Genomic DNA, 18,392 nt, shown 5'->3' on the forward strand with positions numbered 1-18,392 from the left:
CATCGCCCCCTGGTGGGCATGCCCAGTGGATCCTGGTCGGGCGCATGCGGGAGTCTGACTGCCTTCCCATTTCCAGCTTCGGAAAAGTACAAAAAACCAAAACAAAACAAAATAAAAACTTGAGTTCAATAACTTTATGTAATACACTTTCTTTTTCAAATTTTGGGCCCCAAAGTTAAGGTGCGTCTTATACATGGGAGCGCCTTATACCTGGGGAAGTACGGTAACTGCTTACTGGGTATGGGGATTTTGGGGGAGGGTGATGAGAGTGTTTTGGAACTAGAGGTGGTGGTGGTTTCACGACACTGGACACACTAAATGCCACGGAATTTCACTTAAAAATGGTCACTTTCATGTTATCTGTATTTCACCTCAATTTTTAGAAAACCTGTTTTGAGATTTTGGTAATTTTTAAAAAATATTCTCTTAAAAGTTTTCATTTTAGATCAGTCTGTTGTTAAATGCCAAATTATAATTCATTATAGTTTCATGGATAAAAAGGCCTTGTTTTCTACATGCTTTATTGGGTGGGTGTTGTAAGGCTGTTTCATTCTTCAGATACTTGGAAGCACCATTGAAAGACAAATTTATGATGAAATTGTTAAAAGTTTAAGAGGTACTGCCTGGCCTGTGGTGGCTTAGTGGATAGAGCATTGACCTGGAACACTGAGGTTGCTGGTTTGAAACCCTGGGCTTGCCCGGTCAAGGCGCATACGAGAAGCAACTACTATGAGGTGATGTTTCCCACTCCTCCCCCACCTCTCTCTCTCCTCTCTCTAAAATAAATAAATCAGAATTTTTTCAGAAAGTGTTCTGGGATTGTCTCAGAATCTCCTTTTCTCCATAATAGACTCTATCAATGTTATGTAATGGCTTGGTTTCTCAGGCCCGTTATTAGCTCAAGGGTCGGAAAACTTTTTTTTTTTTTTTTTTAATTTTGAGAGAGAGCGCGACAGGAAGGGGGAGAGAGGGTGAGAAGCATCAACTCCTAGTTGCTTTCACTTTAGTTGTACATTGAGCTTCTCATATGTGCCTTGACCGGGGCCTTACCAGTACCCCGTTGCTCAAGCCAGCGACCTTGGGCTTCAAGCCAGGAACCATGAGGTCGTGTCTGTGATCCCATGTTCAAGCTGGTAACCTGTGCTCAAGCTGGTGAGCCCACACTCAAGTCAGCAACCTTGGTTGCAAACCTGGGTCTTCAGTGTCCCAGGCTGTACTCTATCCACCGTGCCACTGCCTGGTCAGGCAGTTGTCATTTTCTCATGTGTATCAATAAACATTTTCAGAAAAGAAAGTGTAAAAATGTTGCATGATACAGAGGAGTACCCCTGTGTAGAAAACAGCTCTGCCAGGAATGACCCAATGAATAAGAGATACTTTGCACGTGGGAGAGAAAACTGAGAAGTGCCTGAAATCCTTGATTTGAATGAAACTTCTTTATCTTGTCCTTTTCATTATACCTGCTCTGGGGAAAATAGTGTAGTGGCAGTTAAGTTTTCAAAGGGCGTTTCACGTGGGTTTAGCCACCTTGTGGATGTAACGGGCTCTTAGTGGCTCAGTGGTCCCAGTCACGCATGTAGCCCGTGGTTTCGGTCCTGGCTCAGTGCTGACCCTTCTGTGCCCTTTGCCACATCACCAGATCATCTAAGGCTCGGTGTCCTCGGTGCTGTGGTGGCAAGTGTTACAGACTACCGGGCTCCCATGGTTGCTTGAAAAGTAGAAACGATACATTTAAAATAGAGTGTGAAGAGCCAGCCGGGCTGGAAGTGAGCACTGGGTCTCGCTGCCCACCACGTCATTACTCACGTCCCCTTGGGATTGGTCTGTCTGCTTTCTGTATTTATGAGAGCTGAGAGAGGGGTGAGTGTAATTAGGGACATGCCAGATGTTCCCTTTATATTCAAACAGTGTACCTTCAGTCTTTGTTTTTATTTTTATATAACTTGCAAATATGGCCATTAACTGGTTTCTTTAGTCTTCTTTTTAGAAATAAAATTTAAAAAATCACTGAATACCAGGCAGTATGATGTGTTATGTGTGCTTGTCTTAATACTTAGACATCAGTTTGGCAGGGCACTCTCACTTAGAAGTCTGGTGTTCTCCGTCCGGGGACTCCTACCGAACAGTCGTGTCTGTGTGTATTGGCTTGTGTGTGTCACTGCCTTTCTCTTGTTCTTACAGTGCCTTGCTGCCCCCAGTCACAACTGTCAGAACAGCCGTTCATAGCACAGGGTGGTGTTTCTTTGGACTACACAGGGAATTCTTGTTAAATAAACAGCCTGATTCGATAAACTGAAGGGATGTTTTAAGGCATTTTGTAAACTGTTTATGTCTACTTATTCCTCCTTTTAGCATAGTAGTGTTTTGAGCTCCTGTGTAGGAAAAAAAAAAAGCTAGTGGGTAAAATGGCCTTAAAACTCCAGGAACTTAAACTGCTGGTGCTCGGCCCTGTGATAATTCACTGGCTTAAGCTGAACAGGGTATTTCACCTCAGACTCAGCTTGACTCTGCCTTGAAACGCAGTGTCCTTCGTTGTGCATAAGAAGTTGTGCTGGCTGGTCCATTAAAAAAGAAAAAGCAAACTCCTGCCATTTATATGGGATCCAAGCAAGTCCAGATATTCAGTTATTATGCTGGTCTGATTTTTAAGAAGGGGCCCACACATGATTAGGAGGAGCTTGCCCGTCGAAGCAGTCGGCAGGGCGGATCACAGAGTTGGTAGCGTGCGGGCCTTGTGCCCGCCGGGGGACCAGAGGAGCACTCTGCAGGAATAGCAGGGCTGCGGGGCCGTCAGCTGCTGTGAGGGGGGCCTTACAGGGTTGGCAGTGCGGTCATGTTAGGTGCATCACCGCATGCAATTTTCTGGAAATTAGTACTATGTCCAAGATAGCTTGCCAATCAGGATTTCCCATAGTATAATTTTTAAGGAAAATATTTCCAGAACGTTAATAACCTGCAATGCCTGGAGTAGATCTACCTCTACTCTGTCCTTGGTGGTAGGGATGGAAACTTGCGTGACAGCAAGGGTAGGCGGAAGGAGCGGAACAGAACCGGACAGAACCGGACGGAACTAGAGCTCTGCGCGTGCGCGCCTTCCCTTCTGGTTAGTCTCCACTAGCGGGGAGAGCCAGGGCCGTTGTTCTCCAAACCTCAGTCTCTTTCCCTCTTCTGAGCTATAGTCCAGAATCATGGTTGTCAACTAGAAATATCAGATATCTCATTAAACTAGCAGATTCCTGTGTTCGGCCTCCCTGGGCTCCTCCCCTCTGCTGACCCCTCCGCGTTCTCCTGGGAGCCAGGCGTCTCCGCCACTGACCCGACCCTCATCCTGTCAGTCACTGCGTCCTGGGGTTTCTCCTCCTGCTACCTGGAAACCTGTCACCTCCTTCTCACTCTCACTTCTGCCCTCGTTCCTTCTCAGCCTGAATTCCCTGCAGAAACCTATTCTCTTACTGCGCTTGTCTGTCACCAGCCCAAGGCAAAGTGACGTTTCTAAAACCCAGATTGCGCTGTCATCCCTTAAACAACTCCCGTGCCTTGAGCGTTGCCTTCAAGCTGCTATCCAGACTCTGTCACTGGGCCCTGCCCTTTCTCAGCCTCCCTAAGAAGCCCCTTCTGTATGTACTCTGCACTCCTTTTTAATAACAGCTGGTTCTTTCAGTCACTGGGCCATTCTTTCATCCTCTCACCAAACACATTGGCCACCGATATGGTTCAGGGTCACATGTAGGAACTGGGTGTGAGGCAGTCAGCCAAACACCCTGGGACATTTCACTGACTCCCACACTGCTGATCAGATAGACTAGGTTATGCTGCAATAACAGTTTACCCCTAAATCCCACTGCTTCAACCCAACAGTGTATTCCTTGTCACGGTGCCTGTCAGTCATAGGTTTTCAGAGGCTCCGCTTCACGCAGGGACGCTCTTCCCTACAGGGACTCAGGATTATAGCCACACCAACTGGGACTCACCACGGCCTTGGGCACTAAGACAGAGACAGAGATCTGATGGGCTTCTCCCTGCTTCATTCCGGGAGTCAGGACTAGTCAGATGGCCCCACCTAACGGCAAGGGGGCCGGGCACTGTGGGTAAGAACATGAAACAGCTGGTGAGCAGTAAGGTCTCTGGCAGTCACTGAAGTATAATTGGTTGCCTAACTTCTTGTTGGTCACATCCGCGGGACTTGAAATTTCCCAAGAGCTGAGGCTGTATTTGCCTCGTTTTTGAGTCCTAAGCACATGTCACACAGTGCGGCTTTTGATGACTTTTTTCCCCTAATAAATGTCCTTCTTGAGCTTGAATTAAACTCAAGTCATTTCTTTTAAGAAATCTTCCCAAAGGAGTACAGATTTGTTGTTACAGAATAGTCATGGGGCTGTAAGGCAGAGCACAGGGAATACAGTCAGTAATAATTCTAAAGACGCTGAGTGGTGTCGGAAGGGTGCAGGATTTATTGAGATCTTCACTTAGTAAGTTCTGTAATGTCTAATCACTGGGGTGTGCACCTGAAATGAACACACTAATGTGTGTTAACTGTAATTAAAAATAAAAAATAATTAAAAAAAATTAAGCACTCAGACCAACTGAGCTGTCCTCAGTACCTGGTGCCACACTCAAACCAAATGAGCCACTGGCTATGGGAGGGAAAGGGGAGAGAAGCAGATGGTCACTTCTCCTGTGTGCCCTGACCGGGAGTTGAACCCAGGACGTCCACACGCCTGGCCGACGCTCCATCCGCTGAGCCACCGTCAGGGCCTATGTTTAACTTTTTGAGGAACCACCAGACTATTTTCCACAGTGTCTGAACTGTTTTACGTTCCTACCAGCAACGTATGAGGTTTGCAGTTTCTCTGCATCCTGTCAGTTTGTGTTATTTTTAAAATGACAGCCATTCTCGTGAGTGTGTAAAGTGGTATCTTATGGTGGTTTTACGTTGCACTTCCTACTGACTCATGATGTTGCATCTTTTCATGTGCTTGCTGGCTATTTGTATGTTTTGTTTGGATAAATGATGTTTGTCTTTTTTTTTTAAGTGGGAGCACTGACAAATGGTTCTTTTTATTTTTTTTTAAGATTTCATGTATTGATTTTACAGAGAGAAGAGGTGAGGGGAATGAGAAGCATCAATTCATAGTTGCTTCACTTTAGTTGTTCATTGATTGCTTGTTGTATGTGCAGGATTTTGAACCAGTGACCTCAGCATTCCAGGTCGACCCTCTATCCACTGTGCCACCACAGCCCAGGCAATGTTTACCTTTTTTTGTTGTTGAACTGTTAAGAGTTCTTTATATGTTTTGGATATCACACCTTATCAGATAGATCAGCATTTTTTCAACCACCAGTCCACGGACCAGTCCACCAGAAATTTTGTGCCAGTTATTTTTCCAAAATAAAGTCTCAGCTGGCTCTGTGAACTCTTAAGAAATAAAATAAAAATATAACAATTTCCACATTTTACTTTTAATAATCTTTGATTAAACATTGTGTGTGTGTGTGTGTATATATATATATATACATACCAGCTAAAAAGCTAGTGTGGATTTTGTATTATTTATCTTATTTTGCATTGTACTAATCAAAGCAGAACTCCCATACATGTAGAGAACCATGCTGTAAAGGCAACGCCTCTCCTCGGCCCTGGGCTGTCTACACTGGTGACTGTATGGTCTGTGGCTGTACCCCCTGTAACCGTGGTCCCCTCCGGGCCGGCAGACACGGACTTGGTGGGGAGGCATCAGGAGTGTCTGTGATGTCGGAAGTGAAGGGACCAAGGGTGAAGGAAAGGACAGACTTTCTAGTGCGCAGGTGCAGGGACCTCGGGGGAGAGGCAGGAGGGGGCTGGGGTCCGGGGCGGAGTCTGTAAGGCCCAGAGGAGAAGTAGTCTTCTCTCGGCATTGGAGAGGGCCACAGAGAGGGCTGGCTGCCGAGGGGAAGTGAGGAGCTGGGCGTGGGCTAGGGGCGAGGGGGGTGAGGGATAGGGGTAAGGTTGGGGGCTCAAGAGACATCACCAGAAAGTGATGGTTTGGGGAGCGGGGAGGATTCCTTGAGTTCTGGAAGTGATGCCGACTCAGCTCTCCCAGAGGAGACTGGCTCCCCCGTGGAGCGCCTGTCCTAGAGGGGCGAGAAAGGGACCAGCCCTGACTGCAGTGCTGGTCCGTTGAGTTAGTGAACTGTATGCTGTATCCATATTTTCATGTCTGTTTGCTTTTCTTTTCATTTGTTAATAAATTTTCCTATTTAAAAAAAAAATCCAGTTTTATCTCAGCTGAAACCATGATGGAAAAAAAATTTTCTCCTCATGTATATGAGAGAATTGGGTTCTAGGGCGCATGGTGTCGTTGTGCTGTCCTCCCCCCCCGGGGGAGCAGGGGCTGGGCACACGGGGGCGAGAACCTTGGGGGAAGTGCGGGGACTGGCATCTATCACAAGAGGACGTCCTGCCCGTGGGCCAGCCCGGAGCACACTCCCAAGCTCATCATAGACGGTCTTTGTTATTACTGTTACTGTTGTCAGCTCTGTGTTCAAAGGGCTTTAGAGAAAGGAGGGAGGGAGGGGACAGACAGGACAAGTGGCAGCCTGCAGGGAGAACAGCGGGAGTGGCCGCTGGTCAGGTGCCGTTCTGCTGTTACGAGGCAGATGGTCTGCCTTGTCTAACAGACACAAAAGCCGCCTTCCAAGAAGTGACTTAGAGAAGCGTGAGCGAAGGGGTCTTAGATACTCTTTACTTTTCTGGTGTTTAAACTCAACTTGGATGAATGTGTGTGTTGAGTTTTAACTACCGTGCGACCTGTGTGACTTGCAGGTGCTGCTGGTGAGCAGTAGTCGCTACCCGGATCGATGGATAGTCCCTGGCGGAGGCATGGAGCCCGAGGAGGCACCGAGTGTGGCCGCCGTCCGTGAGGTCTGCGAGGAGGTATGCACAGGGAGGGGGTGTGGGGCTGTGAGGGGCAGCGGCTGGGGGCGGGGGGACACTGCGTCCCCAGCAACCGGGAACCTGTCATGTCTGTGTCGTTCATTTGTTTATTGCCACTTGCTGAGTAAACCCACTCGTGATTGTAGAAAGAAGGCGTTTAACATTTACCCTGTGTCTCCCGGTTAAAGAGATGGCCGGACTGTGGCATGTAATGTTTATCAGGCACCACTGTCTGCAGGGAGTGAGCTCAGAGTGCTGACCGTATCTAATTACAGCGCATAGCCCTGTGATTTCCCCTGGGCCTCTTCCAACAGCGCGTCTCTTACCTGTGGCAGAAGATTGGGAGTCACGCAGCTCATCGGCCCTGAGAAATAAGAACAGGTGGTCTCGGCCTGAGTGGCTCATTCTGTCACCTTTGGATGAGGAGAAGGCAGCCCTGTTACCCTGTGCTTCCTGGGTCCTGCCCATAGAGCAGAGGTCAGAGCAACAGTTCTGTTAGCTAAGAGCCAGAAGCTATTAATGGTGCAGCTTGAAAGATAATAGTAGTTTTTTTTTTAAAGTCAGATGATATTCAGCATACATGTGTTGAGTTTCTGGGCCATTCCCAGTATATCTAACTAGATGCTCTAATTATTTCTCATTGATTTAAGGGGGGGGGCGGGAGGAAGAGGAGGAGAAGGGGGGGGAGAGAGAGAGAGAGACAGACAGACAGACACACCAAACTTGTTGTTTCTATTAGTTATTCCTAACTAGGTACTCTAGAATAAGCAGTCGGAAGGTGTAAAGTCTTAGGCCCTCTCCCTTACCTCAACAGCTTACAGTTAGGTTGGGGAAACTGAAAAAGATTGCAGTTGAAAGCCAGGAGGAAGGAGCTGATGTTTCCTCATCGCCTCTAGGACAACACGGTGCTCGGCTCTGCTTGTGTTATCTCAGTTAGGGCTCCTGGTCGGCAGTCCCTGTCCTCACCCCCACTACCTCCCCTCACCACGTAGATAGTGGTTTTAGATCATTTGCTTGTTCTAGAGGGAATTTAAGACGGATTGGAAGGATGTGTAAAGTAGCACTTGGGACAGGTCTAAACTCCACATTTCCTTTGGGTCCAGCACTTGCTGAAGTCCTCTTAGGCTCGTGTCACCGTGGGGTCCTCAGGGAGTCCCTGTGGCGCTCTCATTTATCAGATATCGGGCACCTGTAACTAGGACAAGGGTTGTTTCTTGTTGTGAGCCCCCCCTGCCTGTGCCCAGTGCACAGCTTCGTGAGCAGCGGCGTTAACGCGCGCGTCTGTGCTGGGCGGAGCAGCGGGCGGAATGCTGGGAGCCCTGAAGGAATGCCCCAAGCGGGAGCCAGCAGCCTCCTTTGGGGAAGCCCAGTGGTCTGACTGTTCACATCAGAGTGGCGGGCAGTTGGGGGACCGGAACTGCATCCTTCTGATTTAAACCCTTTTGGCTGCCACGGGCTGTAAGGCACTTGAGGCAGACGTGGTGCTCGGCTGAGTCACAGCGGCAGCTGTGGGTTCAGGCGGGTCGTTCGGAGGCCTAGAGTAGGGTGATGGTTCTAGAACTGAGAGAGAAGAGGCTCAGAGACTTGTACAAAGCTCGTTGCTCAGTGTTAGGAGTTGTGGGGGGAACTCGGACAGATCTGCCTTGGCAGAGGACATTTGGACTTGTCTGTGTCTCATGAAAGCTTATAGTAGTTGTTACAGTTCTTGTTTTCTTTATTGTGTTGGCTGAACAGTCTCTGGGTTAGGCAGGTGCAGCCTGGGAAGCGCAGTGGGGGCGTAGGACAGGACACAGGGTGCCACACTTCCCCCTTTGCTTCCTGGAAATCACACACCGACCCTGAGTAGGTCAGAGGGAGAATGGGGTGCTTGTGACGTGAGATAGTGATCTAGCACAGATAATTAAACTGTACTTCTCACGTGTTCCGTGTCTGACCTGCCTCCTGTCTTGACGCGAATCCTGAGCTTGAAATTAAACTCGGCCTGCCTTCTCAGCCCTGCGGAGTGCTCTCTGACTGAGCAAAAGTCTCCCCTCCGGACAAAGGATTACACCTCACCTTGTACTTTATTCCAGTATATTGAGAGGATAAAGAAATGTCTACGGACTTTCTGGAACTTTAGAATAAACTACCATATGTTTGTACAAACAGTAAAAATCAGAGAAAGGTGTCATTACAAAACCAAACATTGTAGTGGCTCCTATCAAAATAAAATGGAGGGGTTGGTTTTTAGAATTCCATGTCTGTCAACAAAGAATAAGACTTGGAATTGGGGAGGATGTAGGTTGGTGTTTTTTTATTGCCCTTGAAGGGTAGCTTTTTTTAAGCAGAAATCACTATCCAGGGGTTTATTTAGTTTACAGAATGTTAGGACTTTTTTAGTGTACACATTCAAAAACTTAGTTCTTTCATAATTCTTATAGATCAGCTTGCTCTTTAAGCGTAGGAGGTTTTTTTTTTTTTTTGGTTTTTTTTTTTTGTATTTTTCTGAAGTTGGAAATAGGGAGGCAGTCAGACAGACTCCCACATGCGCCCAACCGGGATCCACCTGGCACACCCACCAGGGGGCGATGCTCCGCCCAGCTGGGGCGTCGCTCTGTTGCGACCAGAGCCAGTTTAGCGCCTGAGGCAGAGGCCACAGAGCCATCCCCAGCGCCTGGGCCATCTTTGCTCCAATGGAGCCTTGGCTGTGGGAGGGGAAGAGAGAGATGGAGAGGAAGGAGAGGGGGAGGGGTGGAGAAGCAGATGGGTGCCTCTCCTGTGTGCCCTGGCCGGGAGTCAAACCCAGGACTTCTGCACGCCAGGCCGACGCTCTACCACTGAGCCAACCGGCCAGGGCAGCGTAGGAGATTTTGCTAGTCACTTTCAAGTGGCCTTTGGATAGTGCTTAGACCAGTTACTTGAAGACTTTTAGATGTTTCAGGTTGCATTTATAAATTTCATATATTTGGCCCTGGCTAGTGGCTCTGTGGATAGAGCATCAGCCCAGTATATGGACGTCCCAGGTTTGATTCCCAGTCAGGGCACACAGGAGAAGTGACCATCTGCTTCTCTCCCCCTTCTCTCTCTCTTCCCCTACCGCAGCCAGTGGCTTGATTGGTTCGAGCATAAGCCCTGGGCGCTGAGGATAGTTTGGTTGGTCTAAGCATCAGCCCCAGATGGGGTAGGGCAGTGGGGGCTGCCAAGTGGGTCTTGGTTGGGGCACATACAGGAGTCTATCTCCCCTCTTTTCACTTAAAAAAAGAAAAAGAAAAAGAAGATTTTCAACTTAAAATCACAAGTCAGAAAATAAATTAATTATACTTTTAAAATTAAGGTTACTAATAGGCCAAATTCTTTTAAACATTAAATGTTTAGAATATGTCTGGTCTCCTTCTTAACAGAATTCACTGTTTGATTCTCTTAAAAGTTTCCATATTTCCTGACCTGCGTTGGTACAGTGGGTAAAAGCGTCGACCTGGAACACTGAGGTCGTTGGTTTGAAACCCCGGGCTTCCCTGGTCAAGGCACATATGGGAGTTGATGCTTTCTGCTCCTCCCTCCCTTCTCTGTCTGTCTGTCTGTCTCCTCTCTCTAAAATGAATAAATAAAATCTTTAAAAAAAATAGATAAATATTTTTTAAAAAATTAAAAATCAGGCCCTGGCCGGTTGGCTCAGCGGTAGAGCGTCAGCCTGGCGTGCAGGGGACTCGGGTTCGATTCCCGGCCAGGGCACATAGGAGAAGCACCCATTTGCTTCTCCACCCCACCCCCTCCTCTCTTGTCTCTCTCTTCCCCTCCCGCAGCCAAGGCTCCATTGGAGCAAAGATGGCCCGGGCGCTGGGGATGGCTCCTTGGCCTCTGCCCCAGGCGCTAGAGTGGCTCTGGTCGCGGCAGAGCATCGCCCCCTGGTGGGCAGAGCGTCGCCCCTGGTGGGCATGCCAGGTGGATCCCAGTTGGGCGCATGCGGGAGTCTGTCTGACTGTCTCCCTGTTTCCAGCTTCAGAAAAATACAAAAAAAAAAAAAAAAAAGTTTCCATATTTCATTCTGCCTCTTTTCAGTATTGAAAGATGCTTACCGGCCGAAGAAACCGACCCTCCCTGTTCAGTGAGGCCAGGCCCCTTGGGCAGCCCGATTGGGGACACGGGGCCAGCTCCATGGTGCTTTCCCGAGCTCCTCCACTGGGCTGGTGGGCGTGCAGGCCACGTGGGGGGCGGGGAGTGAGCGCACAGTCTGCAGCCTCTGGCACATCTGGCTGCCTTTGTGCCTTAGTCTGAAAGTTACCTCTCTTGTGAAGCCGTGTGTCCCCGGGGCTCACCGTGCTTGCCGTGTGCCCACTGCTGCCTGAGCCCCTGGCATCACGACGTCCCCAGCCTTCTGAGGTGTGACACACGGCCTCAGAAGCACAGACTTTGTGTTTCACAGGAATTAGTACTATTGACGTGACTGCTAGAGCGGCCTCGTGAACCCAGGTGAGGCTGGCCTTCTCCAGCTGTTAGGGCAGATGCGTCATGGGCCCCCGGTTAAACGAGGAAGGATGGGACGGGGCCGCAGCAGCCCAGCCACACTGCACAGAGACGGACCCGGGTCACAGTGCCCAGGCAGCCACACTCACCGCGGTGGGCGGCGGCAGAGCCCTGTCCCTCGGCCAGCCTGGCCCCCACCCCGGTGGCCCTGCCCTTCCCTTCCGCTGTGGGGGAGCCGCCTGCTGACCTCCTGCCTCCTGGCTTCTGCTCAGCCCTCTTCACCCTTTTCCTTCTGCGGTTTTCCTCCCTGTGCACGCACCTGTCAGCTGACCGTATCCACGTGCAGCCTGCCGGGAGAGGGCCTGTTGGTCTTGCCTCGTCACGACCCGACCCGTGGGCAGAGCCGCCAGGTCCGGTCAGCTTCTGGCCGTGCTGTGCTGACGACGTGCTGATGTCTGCCTCACCTTTGTCGGCTGCGGACTTCTCAGTCCTCAGCTGTACCCGCATGGCAAGTCCGCGTGCTGGAAGGCGTGGCACCCGCACTGAGGTGCTGTCTGCAGCCGCTTCCCGAGGGTCCAGGACTCACCAACCCAGGGGAGGGTTTGCAGCCCACTGCTGCGTGCTCGTAGCAGGCTGTGACAGCGTTTGTGGCAGGAAAGCATTTAATGGAGAAGTGTGTGTGTAAGTGTAGGAGGAATAGACGTGTTACTTACACACTTACTGTGTGCTCATCTCCGTTCTCAGCATTGTGCACGCATGTTCTCATTGACTTCTTACCAGACCCTGGGAGGGGGAACAGCTGTTACCTACATTGTACAGATGAGAAAAAACCGGGGTTCAGTGAGATTAAGTCGTTTGTCAGCACAGCCTGTGCCCAGCTAAGTGTGCTCACGTGCTTAAGGTGGGCTATGCATCCAAACCCCTGGTCACCGCACCCGCATCCCTAGTGCTCACCCCAGAAAGAGTGTCCACCCACATGCTCACTGGGGTTAGCTTTGGGCCGATCCATAGAGTGTCAGGTTTCTCTGCATTGACATACATTTATTTTGTGACTAGGAAAATTATCTGTGTAAGCCTGAATGGACTGCGATTATTAAATAGCTCATCTCAGCGCTGTCAGGCGAGGTACTGTGGTGCCCAGCCTGTCCTGAGTAGTGGCTGAACTTCAGAAACAGGTACATTTGTAGAACTTGAAACATGAGCAGTCACATCAAAGGGGCTAAAACCCTCCCTTCTGTGAACTAACTGGTCTCCATTTTAGCTGCTTGTCATTGAAATCCTGCTGCGGTGACCCTCCGAGTTGGAGTGGGGGAGGCTTTCTCCCCGGGCCCAGCAGGGTCCATGGTAACAGTGCGTCTGTAGCCGGGCAGCAAAGGCCTGGGAGAGCCAGCCATGTGACTCTCTGTAACAAAAAGCAGAGCGCCCCTTTGTGTGGTGTTTGGAGCCATTCTTTCTCGCTGACTCGGTGGGAAAGGTGAGACTGCCGGCTGACAGGGCAGAGGAGAGACGCTGGGTCTGAGGCCGTCTGTCCTCCGTTCCTCCGTTAGCTTTCCGTCCCCTTCACCCCGTCTCCGCTCAGCCAAACCCAGAGATGATTGCGGAGACACAGGACATCTGAATACTGAAACAGGAGAGAATTCTGTGCGTCCCTTCAACTGCCTTCTCTTCAAGGGTGACAGAGTTGGGTGTCTTCGCCTTCAGAGAAGTGTGGTCAGAGATGGTCATTGAGAGTGTGTGGCAAAACGCCATTCCTTGTGTCCACTACTTTCTGTCTGGGCAGGCCCCATGTCCACGGGGCCATTTCTAGCATCTAAACTAGGCAGTGTTTATAGGTAGCCTGGTGATTAACCTGTGATATAGGCCTAGCTTTAAAAAAAAGAAAAGGAGCTTGTTCTCTGGCTTGCTCACTTGTGTCCCCAATGTCACACTCCTCTGCTGCTGCCCTGCCTCTCGGCACTGTGGCCTCGCCATGTAAACTCACCGTCTTGGCCCTTTCCCTTCCGTGATGCCTCCAGGCTTCCCTGGACCCTGATGCCCTGTGTCAAGTTGTGGATACGCTGTCTTCCATTAAATAAAAATTTTACAGCCTGTTTCACTTAAGTCACCTTCACTTAAGAAAGGGTTGTTTTGTTTTTGTTTTGTTTTTTTGTATTTTTCTGAAGCTGGAAACGGGGAGAGACAGTCAGACAGACTCCCGCATGCGCCCGACCGGGATCCACCCGGCACGCCCACCAGGGGGTGACGCTCTGCCCACCAGGGGACGATGCCCTGCCCCTCCAGGGTGTCGCTCTGCCACGACCAGAGCCACTCTAGCGCCTGGGGCAGAGGCCAAGGAGCCATCCCCAGCGCCCGGGCCATCTTTGCTCCAATGGAGCCTTGGCTGCGGGAGGGGAAGAGAGAGACAGAGAGGAAAGGGGGGGGTGGAGAAGCAAATGGGCGCTTCTCCTATGTGCCCTGGCTGGGAATCGAACCCGGGTCCCCCCGCATGCCAGGCCGACGCTCTACCGCTGAGCCAACCGGCCAGGGCCAAGAAAGGGGTTTTTTGGGTGGTTTTTTTTTTTTTTTTTGTATTTTTCCGAAGTTGGAAACGGGGAGGCAGTCAGACAGACTCCCGCATGCGTCCGACCAGGATCCACCCAGCACGCCCACCAGGGGGCGATGCTCTGCCATCTTGGGGCTTCGCTCTGCCACAATCAGAGCCATTCTAGCACCTGAGGCAGAGGCCACAGAGCCATCCTCAGCACCCGGGCAAACTTTGCTCCAATGGAGCCTCGGCTGCGGGAGGGGAAGAGAGAGACAGAGAGGAAGGAGAGGGGGAGGGGTGGAGAAGCAGATGGGCACTTCTCCTGTGTGCTCTGGCCAGGAATCGAACCTGGGACTCCTGCATGCCAGGCCGACGCTCTACCACTGAGCCAACTGGCCAGGGCCAAGAAAGTTTTTTGACTGTCTGGATGCCTTAATACAGGACAGGGGACTGGGGTTGCCTCAAGAGTTCAAAGCTGCCTCAAAATGATCTCCCGCCTTACTAATCTTAGCCTACCAGGAACCCATTGTCACCCTCCTTGGTCTCCTTTGTATTTTCATCTAAGGACGTGGAATACGCCACAGTGAGCTTTGTTTTAAAAATCTGTGTCTTCTTTTCCCGTTTCTGTGCTGTGGTCCCTGTTTCTGCAGATAAGTGGTTGAGCCTCTTACAAGTATCACCGCAGCCGGGAGTCCGTCTCCACGGGGTGTCTTGGGAGTCTTGTCCTGTCTCGTGTTATACACAGTTGAATATTTTAAAAGTCTTGACTACTTGGGAATAATTTAAGATACAATTTTATCAACTTTTTTTTTTTTAGCTCTCTTTGAAATGGAGAAAAAAGTGATGGCTTTGTATGACTATGTTGTATTCTCATCTTTACAGTCTGAACAGTTGTGAATGGAAGGTGAGGATAAGGTAGCAACAGAATTTATTTGGGAAATAATGTGATTAAAAAAATCCAGAACTTTATGATATATTATTTTATGATTAATCTATTAAGACTATTTCCAGTCATTTCAGCATGATAAAACAGGGAAGGAGCGTTGCAGACTAGGGCCCTCCACCCATCAGCCTGTCGGGAAGGGGCTGGCTGCGTCCGTGCTGGAGCTCTGACAGTGGGGAGGTGCAGCTCTGACAGTGGGGAGGTGCAGCTCTGACAGTGGGGAGGTGCAGCTCTGACAGTGGGGAGGTGCAGCTCTGACAGTGGGGAGGTGCAGCTCTGACAGTGGGGAGGGCCTGCCCGCTCTCTGCCCAGGCTCAGCCAGGAGGTGTCACGGGCGGTCAAGACCCGGCGTGGGAGGGCCTGCCCGCTCTGCCCAGGCTCAGCCAGGAGGTGTCACAGGCGGTCAAGACCCGGCGTGGGAGGGCCTGCCCGCTCTGCCCAGGCTCAGCCAGGAGGTGTCACGGGCGGTCAAGACCCGGCGTGGGAGGGCCTGCCCGCTCTGCCCAGGCTCAGCCAGGAGGTGTCACGGGCGGTCAAGACCCGGCGTGGGAGGGCCTGCCCGCTCTGCCCAGGCTCAGCCAGGAGGTGTCACGGGCGGTCAAGACCCGGCGTGGGAGGGCCTGCCCGCTCTGCCCAGGCTCAGCCAGGAGGTGTCACGGGCGGTCAAGACCCGGCGTGGGAGGGCCTGCCCGCTCTGCCCAGGCTCAGCCAGGAGGTGTCACGGGCGGTCAAGACCCGGCGTGGGAGGGCCTGCCCGCTCTGCCCAGGCTCAGCCAGGAGGTGTCACGGGCGGTCAAGACCCGGCGTGGGAGGGCCTGCCCGCTCTGCCCAGGCTCAGCCAGGAGGTGTCACGGGCGGTCAAGACCCGGCGTGGGAGGGCCTGCCCGCTCTGCCCAGGCTCAGCCAGGAGGTGTCACGGGCGGTCAAGACCCGGCGTGGGAGGGCCTGCCCGCTCTGCCCAGGCTCAGCCAGGAGGTGTCACGGGCGGTCAAGACCCGGCGTGGGAGGGCCTGCCCGCTCTGCCCAGGCTCAGCCAGGACGTGTCACGGGCGGTCAAGACCCGGCGTGGGAGGGCCTGCCCGCTCTGCCCAGGCTCAGCCAGGACGTGTCACGGGCAGTCAAGACCCGGTGTGGCTCGTACGTTTCCAGAGAAACTTGAAAGGTGGGTTGTCATGTGAGATCTCCCTACCTCCCAGTGCAGGCATCTAACTTAACAAAGTTTGTTAACCAACATAATGTATACATACAGATGAAAGGAAACAGCAGCGAGAGTATAAAAGACATAATGACAAACGACCAAGGGCCATGTTCCTAACCAGGTGGGCAAGCTGCCTCCCAGATTGTCACTTCACCTTGAACTGGAGACTGAGCGTCAACTTCTCGGAAGAACATAGTCTTGTTTCCTTAGTCTCCTAAACAAGTGTGAAAGCAAATAGAGGTTTCTGATCTTGGGAGTGTTTCACTGTGAGTAGAAGTGTTAATGGGAGAAAATATATCCAGATGTAAAGGACTATAAATCAGAAGAGATCACAAAGCAACCCTATTTGTTTGTTGAAAAGCAGGCTTTATATTTAGAACGCATTCTCTGATGTCCATTATTTAACATGTAAGGACTTTTCAATCATATAAATAGGAACTAGTAGTAAAAATGTACATGTGTGGCTATTTGTACCTGTAGATATATATATTAAAGATAGGTACAAAAATAGGATGTTTTTTCTAGATATTAGACTGTTCAGAATAAAAAGTTGGGCAGAAAAGAGCCATAAATACTTATTATGTGCCGAATATATTCAAGATTTTGAAGGGAAACTGAAGTACAGCAATATGGTGAACACCACTTTTCCTAAGATACGTTGTGTTTTTGTGAGTACTACCATGTCTTTATTTTTAGTTGGTAAGAAGACATATTTTTAGCTCCTTTAGTGACCACATTATAGAATGTAACTATTATCATGTCTTCTAATACATTATATGTAATAGTCTTACCCTGATGATTTAGTCTTTTTAAATATTTAATGGCCCTGGCCAGTTTGCTCAGTAGTAGAGCATCAGCCTGGTGTGTGGATGTCCTGGGTTGAATTCCTGGTCAGGGCACACAGGAAAAGTGACCATCTGCTTCTCCACTCTTCCCTCTTCCCTCTTCCCTCTTCCCTCTTCCCTCTTCTCTTCTCTCTCTCCTCCTCCTCCTCCTCCTCCTCCTCCTCCTCCTACTCCTCCTCCTCCTCCCACAGCTGTGTCTCTAGCAGGTTGGCCAAGTTGGCCCTGGGCACTGAGGATGGCTCCATGGGCTTGTCTCAGGCACTAAAATAGGTCAGTTGCCAAGCAACAGAGCAGCAGCTCCAGATGGGCACGGCATTGCCTGGTAGGAGGCTTGCTGGTTAGATCCCAGTTGGGGCACAGCGGAAGGCTATCTCTCTGTCTTCCTGCCTCTCACATAATAAAAAATAAATAAAAATTAAAAAAATAACAATTTAATGGGAGATGTAATTTAAAATCTCAGGAAAGCCTTTGTTCACTTAACATGGACATATATTTCTGTGTGTAGAAGCATCTTTATTCTGCTCTCCTAGAAAAAGCATATACACAAAAATATAACAAAAGAAGGCGAGAGCTTTCCTTAGGAAAACAAATAATTTTGACTTGGACAGAGTCAAGTATGAAATGGACAGAGAAAACACACAGGCGTTGGAGTGGAAGCTGGTGTGAGGCCATGTTTGGTCAGAGGACAGAACGCGTCCCGCAGGTCCCTGGCAGAGGCCCGCACGGCAGTCCATGTCGCACCCCGTTTCTGGCAGCCAGGACCTGAGACCGGGCCGTTCCTCTCGGTTACAATTCAGGGATGAAAGGGAACCTTGGCAAAGATGCCGCCTCCTGCGCAGGAACTGGATAATCCCTGCACTCAGCTGTTGCCTTGTGTCCACGTGGCCCGGAGTGTGATCCAGCTCTGGCCACGGGAGGGAGGCCTCTCGGAGGGGGCGTGTCTGTGCCCGGCCATTACACAACGGTGAGCCGTAAGCGGCTGCTCCTGGGTCATCTCCAGAGTTCGCCTAGGTTACTTCTAGAGTCTCCTTGAAAATGAGAATTTTTAGTGAAGGTCATTTTGGCTTTTACCAAAAAGTGATATTTAAAATGTTATTATGTATTTGTGTCCGTGGGCATTTTCTAGTGGTTTGGATACATAGGTGCTTTTGACTAGGAATTTCCTCTTGATGCTGTTAGTGTGGCCAGTTTGAGTACCCAATTAAGTGGGTGACTACTATAGCTTGCCATTTTTATGATTATAAGAGCAACGTGTTCCTGGCAGAATGAGAGCACAAAGATGATGGTTTATTGCCATAATTCCATGCTAGACCCCCCCAAAAACTTTTTTTTTCCTTAAGGTTTTATTTTTTGGCTTAGGGGATTTATACACACACACACACACACACACACACACACACACACACACACACACACACACATACACACACACACACACATACACACACACACACACACATGCATACACAGAGAGAGAGACAGAAAGGCACAGGGGTTGGAGCGGAAAGCATTAACTTGTAGCTGCT

General features: G+C 50.3%; 1 protein-coding gene across 2 annotated transcripts in view; it reads left to right on the forward strand.

Moving 5' to 3' along the window:
* The window catches only part of NUDT3 (nudix hydrolase 3), an 80,511-nt gene that overhangs the window by 32,492 nt on the left and 29,627 nt on the right, over positions 1–18,392 (forward strand). For both annotated transcript variants that reach the window (XM_066359611.1, XM_066359612.1), the window contains exon 2: positions 6,803–6,913. In XM_066359611.1, coding sequence (XP_066215708.1) covers positions 6,803–6,913 — 111 coding nt within the window. The remainder of the gene's footprint in view (positions 1–6,802; positions 6,914–18,392) is intronic.

This window comes from Saccopteryx leptura, chromosome 1, assembly GCF_036850995.1.
Source record: "Saccopteryx leptura isolate mSacLep1 chromosome 1, mSacLep1_pri_phased_curated, whole genome shotgun sequence".
NCBI lineage: Eukaryota > Metazoa > Chordata > Mammalia > Chiroptera > Emballonuridae > Saccopteryx > Saccopteryx leptura.